The sequence below is a fragment of the Monodon monoceros genome, unplaced genomic scaffold (genome assembly GCF_005190385.1).
Source record: "Monodon monoceros isolate NGI ecotype Baffin Bay Population unplaced genomic scaffold, NGI_Narwhal_1 Super_Scaffold_13, whole genome shotgun sequence".
Taxonomy (NCBI): domain Eukaryota; kingdom Metazoa; phylum Chordata; class Mammalia; order Artiodactyla; family Monodontidae; genus Monodon; species Monodon monoceros.
In genome coordinates, this window is record NW_021703769.1 from 49,747,077 (window position 1) to 49,769,961 (window position 22,885).

Sequence of the window (22,885 nt, forward strand, 5' to 3'; positions counted from 1 at the left end):
CACGGTGGGTGGGGGAGCAGCATCTGACGTCCAGGCAGGGCGTGAACCACCCGCACCGTGAGCAGAGGTGGCCTGGCCAGGCCTGAGCAGGGGTCGCGGGCTCTCTACAGACAGCCAGTGGGACCTGAGCAACTATCACCTGATGGACCTGGGCCACCCACACCACTCCATCCGCTGCATGGCCGTCGTGTATGACCGCGTCTGGTGCGGCTACAAGAACAAGGTGCATGTCATCCAGCCCAAGACGATGCAGATTGAGGCAAGTGCAGGCTGGGGCTTCCACACACCTTCTAATGGACTCTGGTGGGGGCTTCGTGGGGTCAAAGGAAATGCACTTAGGGAAGTGACTGGTTCATCCAAGGTCACGGGCCAACAAAGGGCAGCTGGGCTGTGAATGCCTGTCTTTCTGGAGCCCACCTGCTGCTTCTCTCTGAAACAAGCAGATCGGTGTCTGAATGGGCTCCCCCGCACCTCCCTCAGGCACTGCTGTGGGGTGGGGCTGGGGTGCTGGGGCTCCTCCTAGGAGCCAGGACCCAAGGGAGCAAAGAGGCCCTAGAAAGGTACCCATGAGCTGCTTCAGGGACTCTTGGCCATGGCAGCTTCAGGGCCCCCCACCCCATTGACGGGCTGCCCTGACCCCACAGAAGTCGTTCGACGCCCACCCACGGCGGGAGAGCCAGGTACGGCAACTGGCGTGGATTGGTGACGGGGTGTGGGTGTCCATCCGCCTGGACTCCACGCTGCGGCTCTACCACGCCCACACCCACCAGCACCTGCAGGACGTGGATATTGAGCCCTACGTCAGCAAGATGCTGGGTGAGGGGCCACCCCAGCCAGGCATGTGGGGGCAGGGAGGGTCCCCCGAGCCCTCCCCGCTGACCCGCCTCCCCCCACCCCCAGGGACAGGCAAGCTGGGCTTCTCCTTCGTGCGCATCACAGCCCTGCTCATCGCAGGCAACCGCCTCTGGGTGGGCACCGGCAACGGAGTTGTCATCTCCATCCCGCTGACTGAGAGTGAGTGACCCACAGACACCTGTAGAGGTGGCCTGGCTGCCACTCACAGGCGCACGTCAGGGTCCCAGGGGCAGGTGCGCTCTGCCAGGACAGAGGAGGACGCGGGCTGCCCTAGCCACAGCCCTCCTCAGCCAGTCCCTCCTGTGACTTCTCTCCTCTCTCTTCCATGCTCCGCCCCTCACCTCCCCCAGCTGTGGTCCTGCACCGAGGCCAGCTCCTGGGGCTCCGAGGTAAGTCCAGAGCGCCTGCCTCCTGCTCTCAGAAGGAAGCCCCCCACTGTGGACACCCTGGGGGCTGAGGCTGCCCTTGCCCCTCGGACTGGCTCTGGCACCAGGCAGGCCCCACCCTCTGCCCTCGGCTGCTGGAAAACTGGTCCTCCCAGTCAGCAGGTTCAGCCCCTCCGGGACCCTCTCTCTCCAGCCAACAAGTCGTCCCCCACATCTGGGGAGGGGGCCCGCCCAGGAGGCATCATCCACGTGTACGGAGACGACAGCAGTGACAAATCAGCCAGCAGCTTCATCCCTTACTGCTCCATGGCCCAGGCTCAGCTCTGCTTCCACGGGCACCGTGACGCTGTCAAATTCTTTGTCTCCGTGCCAGGTGAGGGGCCGGGCCCCACTCCCCGCAGGGCTGCAGCCGCGGCCTCCCTTCAGGAGCCTGGAGGGGGGGCGCTCTGGCTGCCCCGCTGAGGTCCCTGTGCCCCGATGACAGGGAACGTGTTGGCCACTCTGAACGGCAGCGTGCTCGACAGCCCCTCCGAGAGCCCCGGGCCCACTGCCCCCACCACAGACACCGAGGCCCAGAAGCTGAAGAACGTGCTGGTGCTTAGCGGCGGGGAGGGCTACATTGACTTCCGCATCGGTAAGTGGGTGCCGCTAGGGCCCCAGGTGTCCCCGGACAGGGGTGGCCCCTTCATGGCAGCTGTGCTCTCTCCAGGCGACGGAGAAGACGATGAGCCCGAGGAGGGTGCAGGGGACATGAGCCAAGTGAAGCCCCTGCTGTCCAAGGCCGAGCGCAGCCACATCATCGTGTGGCAGGTGTCCTACACCCCCGAGTGAGGCTGCGGCCTGCCGCCACCCCGCCCCGCCTGATGCCATCTGCCACATGTACATACAGCCCCGCCCACCTGCCCACCACCCACCCAGGGGGCAGCCTGCCCGCAGGCCGCCAGGTGCCCGTCCACCCCACTTCTAGCCTCTCAACCTGCAGCTTTCACCTTCGGTCCGGGCCTCCCCATGAGCTGGCAGAGAGCATAGGGTCTGGCTGGGAGCGGGTAGTGGGGTGGCATCCTGACCAGGGAGGGGCAGAGCCTCTCGGGACACCCTCTCCCCAGCAGCTCCTGGCTGGCACCCAGCCCAAAGCCCTCCAGGCCCGAGGGCACTTCAGGGCCAGAGCGAGGCAGAACCCCAGGGTGGGTCGGGCCAGGGAAGCCCCTACAGGTGGCTCCGAGCTCCACCCTGGGCTCCCCACTCCAGTCACTCATTCCCAGGATCTCTCCAGGGAGTCGAGCAGGGACTTCACCGCGCTAAGTCTTCCCACCCTGAGTCCACTTGCCTTTGGCTGCTGCCCATGGGAGTGGGGATCCAACCCTCAGGGAGTTGGCCCAGTTGCTAGCCTTCCCTGGGCTCCCCCTCCCCCATCCCTACCCCCCTGGGAACTGGCATGAAAGCATGCAACCAGGCTCCCTGGGGCAGCTGCCTGAGAAGACAGACACACACCCTCATCCCGCTCAAGCCCCATGATCGTCCTGTGTGGCGGGCTCTCACTGGCCCTCACTGACCTGTGTCCTCCCCGACCCTGCTAACTCTCCCTGGGTGAACACCCACCTTGTAGGAGCAGGCCCCTTGAGTCCCACCCCTCCCGGAAGCCCCTAGGGTGGTATTTCTCAGGCTGCCAGGGCAGGCCCAAGCCTCAGGAAGAAGGGGAGGCCCCTGGTCTCTCCCGGGGTCAGTCCTTGGATGTAGGCTCAGCCTCAGGGTGATGGGGAAAGGTGTGCTCCAGGGCCTGCCTCCTGTGCAGTCTCCAAGGAGCCCAGCTCCCAAGACACGCTACTAAGTGCCTAGGGATAAGCGGTGTGGCCTGCTCCCTTGAGGGCGTCTGATGATAGGCCACCGAGCAGAGGCCCAAGGGTTAAGGACAGGAGCCGCCTCCAGCCGGCTCTCGGCGATGGCGCGTGCCTGCTTTGAGGGGCACCGCCCTGGACTGCCAACTCCCCCACCTGCCCAGGCCTTATTCCTGTTCCTCGAGGCACCGATCAGGGCAGCCCCAGGCACTGCTGCCCACCCACCTCCCACCAGAGAAGCACAGATCTTGGGCAGCCATCCCACGAGCCCAGCTGGCCACCGCTGCAGCCACCAGCAGCTGCAGGCTTCTCCCCACCACCCTGTCACTCTCCACTGTGATGTACGTCAAGTCCCTTGTCTGTCCTCACAGGGCCTGAAGTGACTCGGGGGTTAGCTGGGTGGGTGCAACTGGGTGACACAATTCTCCTCAGGCTTTGGCCCTGCAAGTGAACCTACATATCTGCTCTGTAAGTAATAAATGTCTTAACATCATGCTTCTGTGTCCCTGAGCCCAAACCAACTCGAGCACAAAAGTTTTCCTCAATTTATTATAAAAAGAAGTACTGGGACAAGCAAAGTACTACGGTGGCACCCTGCCGCATTCCAGACGTGCTGTAAACAGGCGCAGGCCGGGCTGGGCCTCCTGAGAACCTCAGCCAGGACAGGAAGGCCTGTAGCAACCAGAGCTCCGCAGGTGTGCACCACCTGCCCTCCTGTGCCCCCTGCCACAGGAAGGGTATTCTGAGCTCCTAGGGGTTGGGTCCACACGTGTGCACACCTCCGGGGCCTGGAGGATGCGGAATCACCCACAGCCCACTGCAGACGGGCACATCTGCCCGACCGGCTACTCGTACAGCCAGTGCCCGGCGCTGTCCTCCCAGCACAGAAGCTCGTCTGCGCGGAACCAGAGCGCTATCTCGCGGCGGGCACTCTCCACCGAGTCGCTGCCGTGAATCACGTTCCTGTGCAGGAGAGGCGCGGATGAGCGCAGGCCCGAAGCAGAGCTCGGGCAGAGAGCCCCGCACAGCCCGGTTCGGGGAGTTGGAACCGGCCTTACTTGCCGACCTCGATGCAGAAATCGCCACGGATGGTACCGGGCGTGGCGTCGGCCGGGTTCGTGGCCCCGATGAGCGCCCGCGAAGCGCGCACAACGTCCAGACCCTGCCACACCTGCAGACGGGGTCCGGGGTCAGCACGGGGTCAGCGCGCCGCCCTCCCGCCAGCCAGCACTCACCATGGCCACCACCGGCCCGGAGCCCATGTACTTGACCAGGCGCCCGTAGAAAGGGCGCTCACGCAGCTCGGCGTAGTGCTGGCGCAGCAGCTCCTCCGAGGCCTGGGGAGGGAGGGGGGGAAGGGACGCGTGCTCCTGGGACCCCCATCCCCCACGCGCGGGGACCCCGTCTCCCCCTGCACCCCACCCCGCCGCGCTCCCCACGCCCGGAGACCTCTCCCCAACACCCCCGTCCCGCTCCCCACGCCTGGGGACCCCGGCCCTCACCAGCACCAGCTTCAGCGCCACCAGCTTGAAGCCCTTCCTCTCGAAGCGCCGAACGATCTCGCCCACGAGCCGCCGCTGCACGCCGTCAGGCTTCACGGCCAGGAAGGTGCGCTCGTGCACGCCGGTGTACGCTGTGGGAACCGCCGGAGTAGGGGCGCATCAGACCCGGCCGCACCCCCTACCCGCCCCGCCCGGCCCGCGCCGCTCACCCGCCGGGAAGAGGTTGGCGAAGATGGTCAGCACCAGGCAGATCATGATGGCGGCAACGGGGCTCGGGCGGCTCGAGGGCCGGGGCGGGGGAGACGCGCGGGCCGGGGCGGGGCCTGTGCTTAAAGCCGCCTGGTCGCCGCCACCTCGGCGGACGCGGAGAGGGGGTGCCTGTCGTTCACGCCGACGCCGGGACCTCTGCGGCCGCGCCTGTGACTCCCGAATCCCCTCGGGTCTCCCCACCACCGGGCGCCTGCGCGGAACTCCTCTCACCACCCGGCCGTAAGCAGCAGTGTCAGCCTGCTCCTCCCCCACAGCCCTGTCAACAGCCCGCTTTGGTACCCCAAACTCAAAGAAGTCACAACCCAGGGCTGCTTCACGTGCCTTTATTCGCGTTCAGTTTCTACCTGGGTCCCGGCAGAGGCAACAGGTCATAGGGAGGGAAGCCAGCGTGGAAGTGACAGGAGCCAGCAGCGGGGCTCCAAACCTGCGGGCCCTGCTGCTTCCGGCTTTCCCCCAGCAGCCACCTCCTAAGAGGCCCCCTCAGTCAGATCTGCGTGTTGGGGCAGCAGGGACAGAGGAAAGACACAAGGTGCAAGGTCTGACCCCACCCTTTTCCAAGAAAATGTAGAACCTCAACAAGTCACGGGGAGGTAGGATCCAAGCTCCCAGGGGGCTGATTCAGGTGTAACCGAAAATGGTGGCCACTGCCTTGCACCCTTGCGGCAGCCTGCCCGCTCTGGCATTTTAGACTGCAGTGCCCTTGGTCTTTCTCTTCGACTCCTGGTTCTCAGGATAGTCCCAGGGATCAATGCGTATCCTCTTCAGATTGAGCATGGGCTCCTCCGTGCTGGTGTCTCCATTTCTCTGTCGCTCTGCTAGAATCATTGCGCGGAGGAGCGGCGGGTAGGGCACAGTGCCCAGAGTGTCCTCCGGCGCCGGCGTGAAAGCGGTGAAGGCCTCCTCCTCGTGCTTGGGCACCAGCCGCCAGTCGTGGTACATGACCTGTTCTATCTCCCGAGCCTCACTCTCCGTCTTTCCTGGGGAAAGAAGAACGAGGCTTCTTGCACACACGTTGACGGAACAATCTGTTGCCGGCAGCCTCCCCACCGGGTTTGGACGCCTTACCTTTGAAGGTCAGGACGCCCCAGGCCTTCCCGTGGTCCAAGTTCTGCAAAGCAAGTGGGGAGGAGATCAGCTCAGAAAGCTCGCTTGCCCAGGGATCGGGCGACAGGATATCCCGTCCCACAAAGTCGCGCGCAGGGGAGACAGTGGTGCCCCGCGGTGCCGGGAGCTGAGGGGTGGGCACCGTGCACGCACCTGCGCCGTGTAGTCGGGCCGGACCCGCGTGAGGCGCCAGTAGCACGGCTCGTCGTGCTGCCACAGCCAGGACTTGCGCGTGACAAGGCGGCCCAGGCCGAAGAGCGGGAGGCGGCCAAGCAACTGCAGGAGGCGGCTCTCGCGGCGCACATCGGCCCAGGCTCGCGCGGGCAGCTTGCGGCCCGACTGCGGCCGCGTCAGCGTCTCGTAGTCCAGGGCGTAGCGCTCCGAATCGCGCGGCCGCTCCCGCTGCTCGCGCAGGGCCCGCACGCGGCGGGCCAGCTCGGCGATCAGCCGCGGCCGCACCTTTTTCCGCGCCATGGCCGGGCAGCCTCCGCGCTCCGGCCGGAAGATGCCACCGCGCGCCGCGGGGCGCGCCCGACGCCGGAAGCGGCGGGTGTCCCCCGCAAAGGCGTCCGGGCGCTGCCGGAAGGGGAGAAGAGGCCGGGCGGGCCGTGGCGAGGGCTGGGTCTGGGAGGGCTGGAGGCTCGCGCCGGGGCCGGGGATAGCTGCAGCCCCCGACCTGGGAGATGTCGGACTCGGACATCGAGGGCCCCGCGGGCGAGGAGGCCGCCGCCAGGGTTCGAGACCCGGCGGAAGAGCGTAGGGCGGCGGCCGAGGTGCTGCGGCGGCTGAGGCCCGAGCAAGCCGTGCGGCGCCTGGCGGTGCTCGTGGACCCAGGTGCGGGCGGGCGCGGGCAGCGGCCCGGGATGGGGAGCTCGGCCTTGAGGAGCTTGTTTATCTGCGCTCTGGGAGCCGGACGGGAATCAGTTGTTGCACGCTGTGCAGGCTGTGGGGCTGCTGTCCCCACCCAAGTAGTGTCCTGTCGTGGGGGAAAGAAGGAGTGACAGCTGACTGTCCCTCTGTCCTATCCAGCCATTCTGGAAGATGCCGGTGCCGACATCCTGATGGAGGCTCTGGACGCCCTGAGCTGTGAGTACCGCGTGGAGCCCAAACGCCCTGCATGGAGCCTCAGGTGGAGCAGAGTGAAGCCAGACCCTTGCTCCCTCAGTGTGAGTGTCCTGGGTTTACGGAATGCAGCCCTGGGTTGGGTGTTTTATGTGACAAATCTCTTTTGAGAGGCAGCTGCAGCAATTGTGCACGTTTTATATACCAGTAAACTGAGAACGGGGAACGCTGAGTGAGTGATGCACAGGCCACTTTTGGTAAGTTGTGGGCTGGGAGCCAGAGCCTGAACGCAGCTGCTGCTGATTGATGCTCCATCCCATCCAGGCTGTGGCCACAGGTGTTGCTGCCTGGCAGACCTGCGCTGCTTTTAGTCTCAGTAGAAGGTGGGACGCTGGGTTTCTGTAGAGCAGTCCGGGAAGAACCTGCGCAAGCCTCAGGACTCCTGGGGTGCCCAGGCCATGGCCCGGGGTGCACGAGGCCACGGGTGGGCAACAGTGCCGTGTATGTTCCCACAGGTGCCTCCTGAGGTGTGGGCTGCGGATGAGCAGGACTGGCTGCTGCTGCTGGAGCCTGAGGAGTTTCTGCAGGGCGTTGTCCAGCTGACCCAGGTGCGGGAGGGAGGGAGGAAGGAGTAATCCCTGACCACAGATCGTGAGGGGCTGGGTTCCCTATTTTGGATGTTGTGGGTGAGATGGGGGAAGCCAGCCGGGCTCTTGGCCTGGGAGCAGGTGGGAGCCACGGCTGCTTCTTGAGGGTAGAAGCCAGGATAAGGAGGGTTCTCTTGAGAACTGAGTCAGAAGTCAGGTGGTAAACTGCTGAGAGGGGGCCTGGGGACTAGGGCTGCAGGCTGGCTGTGCAGTCCACCTTGTGACACCCAACCGCTCAGCTGCCGCCTGGCGGGAGAAATAGGGATTGCTCAGCTGATGTTTGCACCACAGTGTCATTAGGTTAGACCCTCTGCCAGGTCCCAGAGTTCAAGGTTCTCCGTTTATCAAGCACCTGTGTATGTCAAGCCAATGCCAGGCTGGGGTGCAGAGGTGGACCAGGAATGGGGAGGAGGTTGAGTCCAACTCTTCTAGGAGCCTGGAGTGTGCCCGGGTTCTTTCACAGATCTTCTTGATCATGTGGAAGGCACAGAGCTGGTTTTCTAGAGAGCTGGTTGGGCAGAGGAGTCCACCCCTGTTTCCTCCCAGCACCGCGGGGTTGTTCTTGGGCTCACTCCCCTGCTTCCTGCAAACTGGTGGTGGCCGGTGGGCCCCGCCTGCCGCAGCCCCCGAGGAACAGGTATGGTAAACCTTCTTGGTTTGCAGACATGTGGCCCAACCTGTTCTGTGCCCTGGATCAGTCCTGAGAGCCCTGCCTGCCTCCACCTGGCTGTCATTGGGCTGATGTTTACCTGTGGTACCGGTCACCCTAACACCCTTAGCCAGCCTGCCTGGGATGGGAGAGTTCGGGCGAAAGGCAGGGGTGGCCCTGGGGGCTGGTGTCACAGCTAACCCTCTCTCTTGGGTGGGCTCTGGGGGCAGGAGGAGAACTCATGGAGGGTAGGGAGCCAGAGGGACGGTCACCTCTGCATAGGTCTTACCAGTCCAGTACCCAGGAGACATGGCAGCCAGAGCGTCTAGTGGTGGCTCGTGCCTAGGTAGCAGTTGGCTGGCCCGAGGTGGAGGAGGTGAGGACAGTTGGGTTGGGCCAGATGGTTGGCATGGGCTCTGGCCCTTGGGCTGCTCTCCGAGACCCAGCAGGGGCTGGTTTGGCACGGGGGGGGCGGGGGCACGTGGGGTTGGCCTCAGCTGGGTGTCCCCCATGGGAACCCTCTGACCCACACCCACAGGCTCATCTCCTTCTCAGGCCCTGGTGCTTCTGCAGCTCTGGGCAAACATGGATGTGCTGTTGGTGGCCTCCTGGCAGGAGCTGAGTCAGCATGTGTGTGCCTTCACCAAGGCCCTCACCCAGCGTCCCTTCAAGTGTGTGACCCTCACCCTGCTGGGGGCTGCAGTGGGAGGGATGGGAGTGCCGGGCGGGGTGGCAGTGCTGGGTGGGGTGGCGCCTCTCTGGCCTCTAGAGCAGAGGGGGCTGCGGGTTTTGTTGAGCTGGGGGCGGGGCGCTCAGTAGAGGTGATGAAGAATCTAGGCACTTCCCTGCATCCTCTCCTTCCCAGGCAGTCCCGGGAGTCTGGGGCCTTTTCCTTCTGCACCACCGCGCGCTGGGCAGCAGCCGAGAAGAGTGGCAAGAGATGGCACCGGCCTGCGGGGGGCCTGGTGGCAGCAGATCAGGCAGTTCAACTGTGTCAGCCCGGCTGTGGCCAATGCTGTTGTTGCTGCCTTCCCTTCCCCCTGCCTTCTGCAACAGGTGGGCCCCCGCCCCCCAACCAGACTCCCAGATATGGAGGCCAGGTCCCCCGAGGCCTGCCCCGCCCATCCCCATGCCCACCCTAGGTGTGCGTGGCCTGTGGCATGGAGCAGGGGTGCCTAGCCCTCCTGGCTGACCTCCCTGTGAGGATGGGCAAGGGTGTGCGGCCCCATAGGTTGGGACCTGACTTCTCCCGCTGCATCTGCCTCTTCCTGACGACCACCATCCCTGACCTCCTGCTGGACCTGGGCTCCTGACCACGCCTGTGGTACCCGACGGGCCCTTCTCCCACCTACCGGCAGGACTGAATGCAGCCCGCCCAGGGAACAGACTAGAAACCACGAGCGGTGGTGTGCGGGAGCAAGACACCCAGTATGACCTGCATCGGGGCTCTCAGGCAGGTCTGACCCCAAGATGGGGGCGCAGGAGGGGCAGCAGAGAAAGTTCTTGTGTAACTGGGATGGGCAGAAGAGGAAATTCTTTCTCTCCAGGAGATGCCAAGCCAGCTGGAAGGTCTGGAGAAGATGTGGGCAGGGCTCATATGCCCTGGGCCCTGTACACACTGGCAGAGGGGCTGCTAGCCAGCTATGACAGGCAGGAAGGGCTGGGCAGCCTCAGGGCCCCACAGGGCAAATGCCGGTCACTTGGAGGCTGCGGGGCGGGGGAGGCAGGCCCCTTCAGAAAGGAGAAGTATTAAGACAAGGTCTTGAGGGAGAAAAGAGAACCAGGCCGTGACTCCTCAAGGGTGTTGTGACCCCCCACCCCACAACAGGAGAAAAGCTGTGGACACCTGTGAGCCCTAGCCCTCAGTCCGACCCCTTTCGTTCCATAGGTATGTAAGCATCAGACATAAACTCTAAGTTTATTACGGTCGTTTTCAGCCTCAGACGAGAGGAACAGCAGCTGACAACATGCAAAGCAAGTTAAGAAAAACCCAAGGCCGGCGGCAACAGCAGGAAGAGCCGACCTCTCACGAAGCCGTCCTCCTCATAGGCAGCAGACCAGCCTCCCAGGCCTGCAGCCCGAGTCCAGACATGCTGGGGCAGCAGCTCTCCAGAGACTCTGAGAAGGAAAGTGGCTGCTCCCACACCCGGCACAGGAAGCAGACAGACTAGGAAGTCCGGGTCTCTGGATCACAGGGATAATGGCCCCGGAGCCCCTGTAGCAAGGCCTCTCCCAGCCTCGGGTGGCAGGGGGGTAGCCGAGACAAACCTTGGTTCAGTCCTCCCTCTCCTGTTGCCCTGGGGGTGGTCCAAAGGGAGAAACAGAGAAAACGCCATCCCAGCTGTAGAAGGCAGTTTTCACTGGGAAACAAGCTAGGTCCTTCGGCAGCGCTTCCTCTGGCAGCGCCGGGTCTCAGGGCTGCTGGGATTGGCCATGGGCGAGGGTGTGGGGGGCTTGCGGTGGCCACAGCTCATGCTCAGGACCCAGCCCAGCTTGTGGTGCAGCACCTGCTTGAGGCCGGGCGGCAGAGGCAGGCCCTCGAGCGTGTCCCCAGAGTCAGGCCGCAGCTGGCGCAGGCGGTAGCAGCACAGGTATTGCAGGGAGGTGATGCTGGCACAGGAGCGGATCACCTTCATGCTGCTCTTGGCCGCCGTGGAGCACACCATTGGGTAGAACCTCTTGTTCTGCAGCTTGGTGGCTGCCACTCCTGGGGGTGGGGAGGTGGCACAGCCTGAACCCTAAGCTCAGGCTCTCCTAAGGGGACGAAGGATGCTGGGATTTCCACCTACCCCCCGGCCTTGCCCGGTTCTGGGGACCCTGAGACCTCAGGGATGCAAGGATGGCCTTTCAGGGCCCTCAACCTCACCAGGAGCTCAGTGGCAGCCACACTCTGCGGGCACGTGTCAGAGTCACCTCCTCACCTATGCACTTCCTGTTCTTAAAAAAGGTCAGCGTCCCATGCCAGGTGTCCAGGTGCACGCCAATGATGGAGCCCTGGCCGAACCGGGAGGAGAAGCTCGTCTTGTCGCCCTTGTGGTGGAGGAGGCCTGGGGGCAGCAGGGTCGGGGTGAGCCCTGCAGCCTCGGGGCCCCCCAGCCCTGCCCACCCTGGGGGCCCCACGCACCCGTGTAGGAGAGGCCCCAGCTGTCCTCGTCCCGGCCGAGCAGGCTGCAGAACGTGTGGTGGTACTTGTCCAGGTCCACGTCTGATGTCCCGATGCCCACCATCTGGAAACGGCAGAACTGGCAGAGGGGGCTGGGGACCAAGGTGCCCGGCACCCCTCCCCCAACCCTGCCGGCCACTTACCATGTCAGTGCCATAGACGGGCGAGGTCATCTTGATCTCCCAGAAGTGCTGGCCCTCCCCCAGCTCCTTGGTACCCCGGATGGCCGCTGTGCCACAGCTGTACTCCATGTGGAAGTTGACCTTCCGGTTGTCACAGCTCAGCAGGGTGGCCGAGGACTTATTCAGGTCATCCCAGACCCAGTCAAAATCTGTGAGAGAAGAGGCCCAGGCTCGCCAGGCTCCCACCCAGCCCAGAGGTCCGCCCACCCGCCGCAGGCCCCCACACTCACACTCGTCCTCCTCCCCGCAGCGGCAGTCCCTGCCCCGGTGGGCGGCGTGCAGACTGCCGCAGAAGGCCTCGCTCTGACTGTCACAGTCGCAGAAGGACTCCCCAGTCACAGGCACGGCGCTGGGGATGGATGACGGCAGAGATGCATACTCGGGGTCGGAATCTGAGTCGCTGTGCTGAGGGGAAAGGGCCAGCTGTTCCCGCCTCCTGCCCTCCGCCGGCCCAACCGAACCCTTCCCCCACCTGCCCTGCCACCCACCCCAGGCCCACGGGTGAACGGCCGGACACCCCAAGGAAGGGATCTGGGGCTTTGGCCTCAAAGGGCCTCCTCAGGTCTCAAGGGCTCAGCCAGCGAGGCACAGTGACGCTGGACACCCCTTCTGGCTCAGGAGCTGCAAGGGGGCCTCCTTGCCAAAGGCCTACCACGCTGGTGGCTTCCTGGAAGTGGAGTAGAGGGCCCCGGAGGCCTAGCCACTAATAAGCCCCAAGACAGGGCTGCATGCTTAGCCATCGTCGTTGTCCAGAGAACATCTAGACTGTGATAAACGGGAGCATGACAGCAAGGTCCGTTGCTGACCTAATGAAGGCACCTGGTCTCCCCGTGGCAGCAGCTGGGCTCCAGGGGGGCCGATGGCCGTGGCAGGGCCTGCGTACCTGTCTCAGGCCATGGCCCCCTTGTCCGTGCAAGGGTGGGCTCTCAACCCCCATCACAGGACCCTGACGAGCAAGCCCCATGGTCTCAGGCTGCGTCAGGAAAACATTCAGTTGGGCCTTGGCCCTCTGCGTGTGGCTCTCAGTCCTCACAGAATGGACTCCAAGCCTTGAGGGCCTGATCTTGGCCCAGGGGCCAGACGCTAAAGCTGAGCTGGTCTGGTTCCGGGAACCAGCTGACCCACAGACCCTCCAGGAGGCCAGTTAGGGTGCCTCTGTACACCTTGTTGTTCCTGTTCTGGAGCCACGTGGGCCCCTCAAGACACCCACCCAGGCTCTGATATCTGGCCGACCAGTGAGGGCCTGGAGTCTCAGGCCCCAGGGGTGCAGGCAGCCTCTGCATGCCTGCTCTCTGAGCCCTCCCAGCTTCACCTGGGGTCCTGGTGGGGCTCTGGCCTCCACCCTCACTCTCTTGGCATCTGGGTGCTGCTCTGGGCCCCCCGGAAAGGCCCTCTGCACAGTGGTCTGGGTGACCTGTACAGACCTGGGAATCCTGCTGCCCTGAGAACAAAGCCCACAGACTTACTCTCATCAGAGAATATAAGGCCCCCTCCTTGCCCAGCCTCCTCCTCTGCCCTGTCCACCCCTGTCCCCATGGGGCAGGAGTGGGGGTCTGTTTGCCCCTGGATGGCTTTTGGATACCACTTCAAAGAGGCTCTTTCAGCCTCTCATGCTGCGTCCTCTTCCTTCTCCTCTTCCTTTCTTGTAGGCTTCCCTGACGCTCTCCTGGGTCCTGCTCACCTGCCTCCTCCCACCGGAACTGAGTTCCTTTGTTATTACACTCAGCCCCAAGTGCCACACAGGAGCTCTGGGAACCGATGGCAGAGACAGCTCAGGGAGCGAGGAGGCTGAGCCCCAGTTGGAGACAGACGCCAGCAAGGACAGTGGCAGCAGGCCCAAAGCACCCTGCTCTCGGGGAAGAGCGATCCCCCACAAGCCAAGGCAGGCCCACTGCTGCCAGAGGAGACAATCCCTTCCCACTGAGTCAGGAGCCAGGGGCACAGACCTGAGCACTGCTGGCCCCGGGGGTCATACTGCTTGGCACCCAGCACACAACCCCCTGTGCAGAGGGCAGACCTGGCCCCACCGCAAGCTATAAGGAGAGCTTAGAGCAGCAGAGACAGGGACATGTGTGTTCGGCCTTCAAAGGTGCTGGGGTGACACGCTCTCTCCATCCACACGTGCACACAAGTACTCCGGGCCCATTAGGTGACCGGATGAGCCACAGGTGTGTATCAGACACCGCACCCCCCAGCCCCTGGACGCCTCCCACATCCCACAGCAATGAGCCAGAGAGGCAGAGACAGACAGGAGAAAAGACTGCTCCAGGCCACGTGGTCAGTGGAAGCTGGAGGCGGGACAGGAATGCAGGCCGAGGCCTATTGCTGGCCCAGGCAGGGAGCTAAGGGAGGCCCCAGGAAGGGGACCCAGGATGTCGCCTCCAATTCTGCCCCAAGCCCTGGTGCTTCCACGGGACTCAGCTGCCCTCACTGAGGGCTGGGGAGGATAGGCACCTGTCCCCACCCAGACACCTGGCTGAGCCAGGGCACCCAGGCAGGGTGGCTGTGACAGAGCAGAACCAAGTCACCCGAAGATCACCCTGAAAACAACAGAGGTGACTCAGGGCAAAGCCAAAGCCCAGCTCTGGTCTGAGAGGTTCAGGAAACTGACTTGTGAAGCCCTCCCCACATGCCCCCCACGGCAGGCACAGAGGCCACACAGCCCCACCACCCCACCCCTGTGGCGGGAGTCAGTGTGGTGAGGCTCTGGTTGCAAACCCCTCAGGTCCATCAGGAACCTCCACTGCAGACAGACAGCTGAGCCGCCCTCCTCACGGCCTCTGTATTCCTGGGCCTTGCAGAGCTCAGGGTCCTGAGCACAGGAAGGCTCAGGAATGTTGGTCTTTAAAGATCAAAATTCTTTTTTTAGATGCATATACACAAACGTTGAGTACAGACTTCAACAGGCAGAGAAAACGTCCAGAAGGTTGCACACAGAGGTAACAACAGCTACCCTTGAAAAGCGGTTGGGTAAATGGAATGGAGAAGTTTTCGTTAAATGAACTGACCAAAGTACCCACTGACACCCTCTTCAAAGAAAAAAGTCTACAGAGGAACGTACTATATGCCTTGAGGTCCTGCTACCCAGGGCCACGTGTGTCCTTAACCAGTGTGAAGAGCCTAGGGGAGCAGAAGCAGAGTGCACGCAGGGGACGGTCCAACAAGGCTGGCCCTGTTTTCTGCCCTCAGAGGCATCTTTCTCTTTCAGTCTCAGTTCAAGCAATATTTAGTCCAGCCATGCCCACCTCACCCACTGGAACCTACCTGCCCATCAGAGTCGTAGCCCCAGTTGGTGGACCCTGCCAGAGCCACGGCCCGGGCATCCGCATCTCGGCGAGCTGCACTCAGGACAAAATGCCACGCTCTGCTGCTCCGTGGGCGCCTGGCCATGGTGGGCAGGATCTAGAAGAAAGCACAAGGTCTGAGCAAAGAAAGACATATGACACACCGGTAGGTCCCCCAGCACCCCCTGCACTTGGCCCCCCAGGCTGTGCCAGCCCACCCAGGGTCCGGAACTCTCTTCACAAGCTCATACCTCACTCCAGTGTCCGAGTACCTTGATGAAACCCAGGTAGAGAGCGTGGAATGCCATCCTGACATCCATGACTCTCAAATGCCTAGCTCAGCCCCTCTCCGAGCTCGGCCTCAGGATTGCAAGTGTCCCTCCTGCACATCCCTCAAGCATCTCAAACCTTGCCTGCCCCTCCTCCATTCTCCATTTTGACAAACGGCATCTCTAGCCTCCGAGTTCCTCATGCCAGACACACAGCAGTCATCCCCAACACTTCTTTCCTCCCTCCCACCACGGCCTCACAGCCCTCCGCGCCCCACACCGTCTCCAAAACATGTCCTGAATCCCTCTCCACCCCTGCTGCCACCTTGCCTGCCCCACCCGCACACAACTCGTCTTCGCTCTGGCTCCTCCCACTTCACTCACTACAACCGAGCTTTTTTTGAAATACAAATCTTAAAATTTTAAATTAACGAGTTTTTAACTCCTCAGGGTTTGCCACTGTTCTTAGAATAAAGTACAATATCCTACAAAGCCTACAAGTTCCGGCCCTGTTCCGGCTGGTAGCTCTTTCCAGCCCTTTGCCCACAACGCTTTCCCCTCCCCTCTTTGGCTCTCAACTTCCATGCCCGACTTACAGTAATAAGTCGCCCTCTGTGATCGTCTACTTCCCGGCTCTGCCCTGGTTTGAAATCCCCAGAAAGGCCCTGCCACGACCCCGAGGGGCGACAGTGAATTAGCGCAGACAGAGCTTTTGAGGGATAGGAGCCCGTCCGCAGACCAGGGTTGGTTACTGAAACTGGCCAGAGTGGGCCCGGCCTAATCCTCGCCCGCCACCGCCGCAGCAACAGTAAGCGCCAGGCCGTGCACGCGCAATGCACGACCCCGAGACTGACCCCGCTGCAGTAGGGGTTGCTTCCCCATCAGGCATCTCACTGTCTCAGGATCGGTGGGGTTGCGGGGTTCCTCCCGCCCGCCGCCCCGCCCGGTCTGCGGCGCAGCGCCTCGCCAGCCTCGCCCGGCCCTGCCAATGCCGATGCCGCCGCAGGAACAAAGGCGCGCCGGCCCCGCCGCCCGCAGCTCCGAAAGGTCGGCGGGCGCGGCGGGGTCGAGCCGGGCGGGGCGGCCGGGCCTGGGAGACCCAGGGAGGCGCGGACGCGGCCTGCCGCTCACCTACAGCCGCTCTGCGCCGCTGCGCTCAACCCGGCCTGCTGTGCCCTACTTTCCGCTCCGGAGCTAGACGTAAACAATCCCCGCCCTCGCGGCCCGCCCCCTGCGCTGCATTGGCCCCGCAGCGTGCGCGGCTCGGGGCTACGGGGGAGGGGCGGTCCTCGTGGCACACGCCTCTTGCTGAGAGGCTGCTGGATCTGTCAATCCTGACCCGACGTCCCCATTGGCCACATCTCAAGCGGTCGGAGACAAGGCCCGCGCGCCCATTGGACGCGGGGCGAGGAAAAGAAGCGGCCTCACGCTGGGGCGTTGACACGGAAGTGGGTCCAGGTCCTGTACGTCGTCTGCGCCGGAACTTTCGTGAACCCCTCGTGCGATCTGATTGGCTGAGGCTAGCGCGAATGGGCCTATCAAGAGGAGTCGTGGGGGGGGTCGCGCTGCCCATTGGTCCGAAGGCACTTCACTCAGGCAGGGAGGCGGACTGTGCGAGGAGGAAGCGGCTGGAAGCTGTGCGGCCACCCGGGTGGGATGGAGGCGGCAGCAGGTGAGTGCGCTGGACTGCGGGGCGTTCTCGGTCCGCGGGCACCGAGGGAAGAGGGAAGGGGCCGGCCCGCAGCTGCTGGTCAGGGCTCCGGGTTTTAGCACACCGTCGTATTTACAGTGTAAAGGTCTCAGAGGTGCTCGCGTGCGTCATTACGGCGCTTAGAAAGAAATCTTGTTTGAATAAGGAGCTCTTAAGAAGGAGAAACCGGAACGTCACATACTCGCAGTTGTTTGTAGAAGTATTATTTTGCCTTTTAAGCCTTTATATATATATATATATGTATATATGTGTGTATATATATACATATATATATATATAACTTAAAGGGAAGTTGCGTAGGGTGGAATACGTACATTGGGCACAATCGGATTCTCACAGCTTTACCACGTTATCTTCCAAAAGACCTCAGGTCTGGTACCATGAGCACAAAGCTCTTACAACGCTGCATTCATCCATCGGATTATAAACGTAATACTGGAGAGAAAAATCTGAAAAAGTTTGTTATGATAAGGGCAGACTTGCTACAAGGTGAGAGGAATAGCTTCTAGATTGATGGATGAAGGTTCCTCTTTTAACTAAGGGGGAAGTGCACATGGAAAGTAGGAAAGTACAAAAGCCTAACGGGCTTTGCAGTAAACCTCCTTGTGCCCAGAGGCAACTCCTGGTGTCACCCTTATTTTTCTGGAAGGATTCTTTACATGTAAAAACTTCCATATTTGTCCAGCGTATCAAATAGTCATGGTTTGGTTGGACTTAAGGTTTGACTGGGCTTTTTATCCATACAGGGGGCCCTTTACTTCCCTCCATGGGGAGATACTGCTTTCCTTTGCCCCTTCCAGGGCAGCCTCTCACATCTAATAGGCACTCGGATTATCGTTGATAATCTGTTTATAAACTTTTTCAGTATAAGTGGAAGTTTCTTGTGGTTGGCTCCTAAGGATTGTTGTGTGAGAAGTGACTTGGGAGCAGCAGTGACTTGGGAGCAGCAGTGTCCTGTGTGATGCTCAAGCAGATAAAGTTCCCCAGTCCCACCAGTGAGGAGAGCAAGTCTTCACTATTAGGGGCCTGGCAGTGCAGCAGCCGCACAAAGGGCGAGTAGGAATCAGGACCCACATCTGGCTTGTTCTTTCCCTAGTTTCTACCAGAGCACCCCTCCCCACACCAAAGAAAGGTGAAATTGATTCCCAAGTAGTTTTTGATATTAAAGCAATTTAAGTAATAGCTTTTTAAGTTGATGCAGAGGTGGCCTGAGGCATGGTGTCCAAGGTATTTGTAGGCAATGATGTGGGTGGTTGGGGGGGTGCCTTTTCCTCGTCACCTTACGAGATCTCTCGGCCCCCAGTACCAGACGGAGACCCAGGACAGGCGCTAGAATGCGCTTGTGACAAGGACCTGCTGGAAAGCCAGGCCAGGAGCACTCTGAGTTCTTTCTAGGGAGGCTTTGGTGGCGGGGGCCTTTGAACCTACCCATGAGAGATGGGTCAGGAGGGGGGTCAGTGTTTATTCACCTTTCGTTGAGCCCCTCCTGGGGACCTGGATATGCAGTGAGGGTGGTGGAGTGAGTGAGCAGCTTGCTGCAGGCCAGGCAGGAGTCTCGATGGTGAGGTCCTAAGGGCGCTGGGGCAAGAAGGTGGGCATTTTGCCGGGGGTTTGAGGGTTGTTTGTATGCAGATGGCAGCCACTGTGGGGAGGCAGGGATTGGAATGGTGAGTATTTACAGGGTGGCATTTCAAGCTCATTGAAAGGAAGAGCAGCTGGGGCAGAGCGACCAACAGGGCTTCCCAGAGTGGTTGGACCCGGGCCTGCCTGGGGCATGGCACTGATGCCTTGGCCACCCTTGCGTACCCAGGGTTTCTGAAGGCACGATCTTCAGCCATCCAGGTGACCTGACATCCGCACCCACACGATTGTGGTTGCTTCCCCAGAGCTGTGGCCTCCCTCCTGAGAACTGGAGGCCAGGGCTGCCTTGAGTGCCTCTTCTGACCCCAGGGGAGGGGGTTGGGCACCTACAGTCAGACCTCAGAGCCGTGAGTGCTGCCCTGGCACAGGTGTACCTCCTGACTGTAACGAGCACCCTATTTACGTTAGTCTCCGCCCATTTCCCTTGGAATCAGCTGGGAGTCTTTGGCTTGAATTGGCCTTGTGTGCATGAGCTCACAGGTGCACATGAGCTCACAGGTGTGCATGCTGGAAAGAGGAGCAGTTTGAGGCATTTCCTGCCCCAGCAGCCCCACTCCAGACAGAGTGGGAGCAGCCATTTTTGAGGAACTGGTAGGTTGGGTCTGGGGCCTGCTGGAAGCCCTTTCACAGGGGCGTGTTTGCTCATGCCGGGGTGATGGAGCAGGTCTCAGGACTGCCCTGGTCTCAGGATCTGGGATGTAGGAATATCTGGTGATCCCGCAGTGAATGAACATGGAGGGCGGCTGGTATGAAGGAGAGCCCTGCCCTCCTCCCCTGTTGTCCTTCTGACTAGAGCCTGGAAACCTGGCCGGCGTCCGGCACATCATCCTCGTTCTTTCGGGAAAGGGGGGTGTTGGGAAAAGCACCATCTCCACGGAGCTGGCCCTGGCCCTGCGCCATGCGGGCAAGAAGGTGAGTGCCTCCCATCTCCTGAGCCGCCACCCCTGCCCCTTGTGGGCCTTGGCCGGTTCCCTGCATGCCGCGTGGACGTCCCGCCTCCTTGCAGGTGGGTATCCTCGACGTGGACCTGTGTGGCCCCAGCATCCCCCGCATGCTCCAGGTGCAGGGCAAGGCTGTGCATCAGTGTGACAGTGGCTGGGTGCCTGTCTTCGTGGACCAGGAGCAGAGCATCTCCCTCATGTCTGTGGGCTTCCTGCTAGAGAAGCCGGATGAGGCAGTGGTGTGGAGAGGCCCCAAGAAGAACGGTAATGACCGGACAGGAGCCTGCTGGCCTCCTCAGCTGCCCTCTTGGTGCAGAAGCCCCAGGGCTGCTGGCTCTCCTCCACACAGCCCTCCCCCCACAGCACCAGCCTCGGGTAAAGTTCGAAAGACTCTAGTGCTGGCCTTTTCATTTCCAAGACTCTCCTGCTGTGCACCTAAGCAGTCAGCCCGCAAGTATTCAGACAGTGGGCCTGGGGGGCAAGAGCATGAGACCCAGCTGTGAAGCCTTTAGCCACCTGGTCCATCCCCTGGGGCTCAGACCACCCAGCGTGGGGTGTCTGGTGGGGCTCTGGTGCCTTTGAACAAGCAGATGGCATTAAGCTCCCTCTGGTGGGCAGAGCAAGGCTGCCGGGTGTGAGAGCAAGCTCAGGGTGGGGGCTGCTTCCAGGACACGCCGGCGTGGCATTCCACCACAGGCCACCTCTCTCAGGCACAGATGCCTACCCCAGGAGGATCCGTGCTGGCCATCCTCAGCTAAGGCCCGATCAGAAGTCCTAGGGGTGGGGTGGGGTGGGGAAGGGTCTCCCCACCTTGCTGTACTCATCCTGCCCCTGGTGAGGAATGGCACACGCAGCTCTCGGGGTGCCCGGTTGTACCGGAACCCACAGACACCACCCTGCCCCAGGGCTGGGAGGAGGCAGCGGGCTTCGTGTGACCCCTTTGTGAGACCCTGCCTCGCCTGCTCTCTCCCCGCCCCCGGGCCACCCTGGGTCTCCACAGCACTGATAAAGCAGTTTGTGTCCGATGTGGCCTGGGGGCAGCTGGACTACCTGGTTGTGGACACGCCCCCAGGGACCTCTGATGAGCACATGGCCGTGGTGGACACCCTGCGCCCCTACAGCCCCCTGGGGGCCCTCGTGGTCACCACGCCCCAGGTACTACGGGAGCACCCTCACCCTGGGGCAGGCGCTTTGCCCTACTCTTTCCGCTCATCTTGGCTGAGTTTTCGGGATGCCCATCAGCTGGTCCCGTCTCTTTCCTGGTCTCCAGGCAGTGTCCGTGGGGGATGTGAGGCGGGAGCTGACCTTCTGTAAGAAGGTGGGGTTGCGGGTGATCGGGGTCGTGGAGAACATGAGCGGCTTCGTCTGCCCACACTGCGCGGTGAGTTGTAGGAAGTCGCAGGAAGTCGGGGGTGTGGGTGGTCGGCCTATCCCCTTTGAGGGTGGTGAGAGGCCTGGAGGTGGACCCCGTCCCTCTGTGTTCTAGGAGTGCACCAACGTCTTCTCCAGGGGAGGCGGCGAAGAGCTGGCCAGACACGCTGGAGTCCCCTTCCTGGGTAAGCGAGCCAGGGCTGCCCCGGGGCCCCTGCTCTAGGTGGCCTTACCTCCCTACGCCTCCTGCACCCAGGGAAGAGGAGAGGAGGGTGGAAAGTCCTGTCCTCCCTGAGCTGCAAGTGTCAGCTCATCTCTAACAAATTGGTTCCCACCAACTGGAGAGAGGCAGCCCCCCAGGCTCTGGGCGGGTGTCTGCGGCTGAGACCACGGAGGTGCAGGGGGCGGCCGAGGCTCTGCGAGCCTGTATCAGGGACGCCAGTGGCACGGGACCATGTCCCCAGCACTCACCCTGTGCTTTCTTACAGTGGCCGGAGCCTGAGAGGTGGTGGGGCCAGGCCTGCTGGGCGGGTTGCTGGCCGTTCCAGTGGAGACTGAGGCCAAGAGTACATTCCTGCCAGGCACCTCAGCAAGAGGTGTCTGCTCTCGGCTAAAGCGGCACTGCCAGTGGGCTCCTGGGCCGTGGGGAGTGTGGACGTGGCCTCCCGGCCCCGGGCTTTGCTCTCACCACCTGGCCCCTTCTCTGCCCCTTTCCTTTCTCTTTCCCAGGCTCTGTGCCCCTGGACCCCGAGCTCACGCGGAGCCTGGAGGAGGGCCGAGACTTCATCCGGGGGTTCCCCGAGAGCCCCGCGTTTCCCGCGCTCTCTTGCATAGCCCAGAAGATTCTGAATGAGGCGCCTGTTGGACTCTCCTGACCAAGGCAGTTTGAGTGTCTCCTCTGTGTGCTGTGGGGCTCATGCTCACAGCCCGGAACAGAGGCGGTGGCACAGTTCCTGAAACCCGTGGCCCTGGGTTGCCGTCACCACGTGCTCCTCTCCCCGTGGGCCTGCCCTGGACATTTCTGGTGCTTCAGCAGCATCTCAGCATCAGAGCCACTGACAGTCAGTGGTTCCGCCTGGTCGGCCTGTGGCAGGGCCCGGGGATAGCGTGAGGTCGCGATGCCGTGGCCTGACCTCCCTGGTGGTGCAGCTCAGTACTCACATGCCCCAGATAGATGGGCTGCTCCCGACAGCCAAGTCTCCACGTTGTTCACAAAGCTTGTGTGTCTGGGAGCGCACTGGGCCTATAATCCTGGTGAAATAGGCAGCAGCACCCAGTAAGGTGTCAAACTTGTAATTCAGAGGAGCCCAAAATAAACCCGTCCCACCGCTGTGGTTAGAGGTCTGACCTTTCTAGATCATTCTGCTCTGGTTCCGCCTCTCTGGCTTAGTGTCACCATGTCCTGTGGCAGACAGTGTCCACTCCCTAAGTCCCAGGAACTGGGCCAACAGCCCTGTCGTCGACAGGCTCCTGGAGACTCTGGTGAAGATACGTTTGGGGAGAGTTTGTCAGGTAACTTGCGATGGGTGAGTGGCCATGCTTGGCCCAGTGAGAGCTAAGTGCCCACCCCGCCCTCCGTGCTGCGGGCCTGAAGGGTTGAGCTGAAGAGCAGAAAGGTAAGTGTGAAACAGAGTCCCAGGGGTTTTCCCTGCACGGCTTCAAGGCCAGGAGGGGGAGGTTCTGGAAAGCAGGATGGTGGCATGGTGTGCTGTTCTTCCCAATGGGAGAGGTGGGGTGCTCAGTAGAGAATGTGGAACGGTCCCTGGGGCACGGGTGGCAGGGGGCCTGGGGAAGCAGCCCTCAGATATCACTTCTTGGGGGCAGATGGGGAGGTGAGGAGTGTACCAAGGATGGATATTTCTTGTGGGGGTTGGGGGAGCAGGGGCAGAACTGTTGAGGGGTTTGGCCAGGAGCACAGGGACCTGGAGAGTGAGGGTCTGCACCCCCTCTGGCCCCAGGCTGGCCTCAGCAGGAGCAGCTGGGCCCCAGCTTCCCAGGACCAGGCCACCTCCA

At 62.1% G+C, this 22,885-nt stretch overlaps 7 protein-coding genes across 23 annotated transcripts in view; 4 read left to right on the forward strand and 3 right to left on the reverse strand.

Moving 5' to 3' along the window:
- Nucleotides 1-2,190, forward strand: part of MAPK8IP3 (mitogen-activated protein kinase 8 interacting protein 3) — a 46,298-nt gene extending 44,108 nt beyond the window's left edge. For all 5 annotated transcript variants that reach the window (XM_029219900.1, XM_029219901.1, XM_029219897.1 and 2 more), the window contains 7 exons: nucleotides 111-259; nucleotides 645-816; nucleotides 901-1,014; nucleotides 1,206-1,244; nucleotides 1,435-1,614; nucleotides 1,726-1,875; nucleotides 1,951-2,190. In XM_029219900.1, the coding sequence (XP_029075733.1) occupies nucleotides 111-259; nucleotides 645-816; nucleotides 901-1,014; nucleotides 1,206-1,244; nucleotides 1,435-1,614; nucleotides 1,726-1,875; nucleotides 1,951-2,072 (926 nt within the window). In that variant the 3' untranslated portion in view covers nucleotides 2,073-2,190. The remainder of the gene's footprint in view (nucleotides 1-110; nucleotides 260-644; nucleotides 817-900; nucleotides 1,015-1,205; nucleotides 1,245-1,434; nucleotides 1,615-1,725; nucleotides 1,876-1,950) is intronic.
- Nucleotides 2,191-3,705: 1,515 nt separating this feature from the next.
- NME3 (NME/NM23 nucleoside diphosphate kinase 3) lies at nucleotides 3,706-5,039 on the reverse strand. Of its 2 annotated transcripts, none has more exons than XM_029219904.1 (5): nucleotides 4,788-5,037; nucleotides 4,579-4,709; nucleotides 4,312-4,413; nucleotides 4,135-4,247; nucleotides 3,706-4,039 (listed from the first exon to the last, which is right to left on the reverse strand). In XM_029219904.1, the coding sequence occupies exons 1-5, from the start codon at nucleotides 4,831-4,833 to the stop codon at nucleotides 3,922-3,924; spliced, it is 510 nt and encodes a 169-aa protein (XP_029075737.1). In that variant the 5' UTR covers nucleotides 4,834-5,037; the 3' UTR covers nucleotides 3,706-3,921. The 2 variants fall into 2 exon arrangements, with proteins under 2 accessions (XP_029075737.1, XP_029075736.1); XM_029219903.1 differs by having other exon boundaries at nucleotides 3,710-4,039; nucleotides 4,143-4,247; nucleotides 4,788-5,039.
- Nucleotides 5,040-5,478: 439 nt separating this feature from the next.
- On the reverse strand, nucleotides 5,479-6,456 carry MRPS34 (mitochondrial ribosomal protein S34). Its single transcript, XM_029219902.1, has 3 exons — nucleotides 6,106-6,456; nucleotides 5,914-5,956; nucleotides 5,479-5,825 (listed from the first exon to the last, which is right to left on the reverse strand). The coding sequence occupies exons 1-3, from the start codon at nucleotides 6,424-6,426 to the stop codon at nucleotides 5,533-5,535; spliced, it is 657 nt and encodes a 218-aa protein (XP_029075735.1). The 5' UTR covers nucleotides 6,427-6,456; the 3' UTR covers nucleotides 5,479-5,532.
- Nucleotides 6,457-6,591: 135 nt separating this feature from the next.
- Nucleotides 6,592-7,423, forward strand: LOC114894893 (probable crossover junction endonuclease EME2). Its single transcript, XM_029222030.1, has 2 exons — nucleotides 6,592-6,786; nucleotides 6,982-7,423. Exons 1-2 carry the CDS (start codon nucleotides 6,636-6,638, stop codon nucleotides 7,182-7,184), a joined length of 354 nt encoding a protein of 117 aa, XP_029077863.1. The 5' UTR covers nucleotides 6,592-6,635; the 3' UTR covers nucleotides 7,185-7,423.
- A 228-nt stretch (nucleotides 7,424-7,651) lies between these two features.
- Nucleotides 7,652-10,094, forward strand: LOC114894889. Of its 2 annotated transcripts, none has more exons than XM_029222019.1 (4): nucleotides 7,652-8,686; nucleotides 8,866-8,981; nucleotides 9,176-9,366; nucleotides 9,669-10,094. In XM_029222019.1, the coding sequence occupies exons 2-4, from the start codon at nucleotides 8,896-8,898 to the stop codon at nucleotides 10,061-10,063; spliced, it is 672 nt and encodes a 223-aa protein (XP_029077852.1). In that variant the 5' UTR covers nucleotides 7,652-8,686; nucleotides 8,866-8,895; the 3' UTR covers nucleotides 10,064-10,094. The 2 variants fall into 2 exon arrangements, with proteins under 2 accessions (XP_029077852.1, XP_029077851.1); XM_029222018.1 differs by having other exon boundaries at nucleotides 7,652-8,298.
- Nucleotides 10,095-10,209: 115 nt separating this feature from the next.
- Nucleotides 10,210-16,403, reverse strand: SPSB3 (splA/ryanodine receptor domain and SOCS box containing 3). 8 transcript variants are annotated; one of them, XM_029222013.1, is made up of 7 exons: nucleotides 16,340-16,399; nucleotides 14,920-15,057; nucleotides 11,886-12,004; nucleotides 11,617-11,804; nucleotides 11,435-11,537; nucleotides 11,232-11,357; nucleotides 10,210-11,017 (listed from the first exon to the last, which is right to left on the reverse strand). In XM_029222013.1, the coding sequence occupies exons 2-7, from the start codon at nucleotides 14,982-14,984 to the stop codon at nucleotides 10,683-10,685; spliced, it is 936 nt and encodes a 311-aa protein (XP_029077846.1). In that variant the 5' UTR covers nucleotides 14,985-15,057; nucleotides 16,340-16,399; the 3' UTR covers nucleotides 10,210-10,682. The 8 variants fall into 8 exon arrangements, with proteins under 8 accessions (XP_029077846.1, XP_029077845.1, XP_029077848.1 ...); XM_029222012.1 differs by having other exon boundaries at nucleotides 11,886-12,060; nucleotides 16,340-16,398; XM_029222015.1 differs by having other exon boundaries at nucleotides 16,344-16,380.
- Nucleotides 16,404-16,688: 285 nt separating this feature from the next.
- On the forward strand, nucleotides 16,689-21,853 carry NUBP2 (nucleotide binding protein 2). Of its 4 annotated transcripts, none has more exons than XM_029222025.1 (7): nucleotides 16,689-16,880; nucleotides 19,354-19,472; nucleotides 19,567-19,765; nucleotides 20,502-20,656; nucleotides 20,772-20,882; nucleotides 20,988-21,057; nucleotides 21,602-21,853. In XM_029222025.1, the coding sequence occupies exons 1-7, from the start codon at nucleotides 16,865-16,867 to the stop codon at nucleotides 21,745-21,747; spliced, it is 816 nt and encodes a 271-aa protein (XP_029077858.1). In that variant the 5' UTR covers nucleotides 16,689-16,864; the 3' UTR covers nucleotides 21,748-21,853. The 4 variants fall into 4 exon arrangements, with proteins under 4 accessions (XP_029077858.1, XP_029077859.1, XP_029077860.1 ...); XM_029222026.1 differs by having other exon boundaries at nucleotides 19,621-19,765; XM_029222027.1 differs by lacking the exon at nucleotides 21,602-21,853 and adding an exon at nucleotides 21,361-21,528.
- The last annotated feature ends 1,032 nt before the right edge of the window (nucleotides 21,854-22,885 follow it).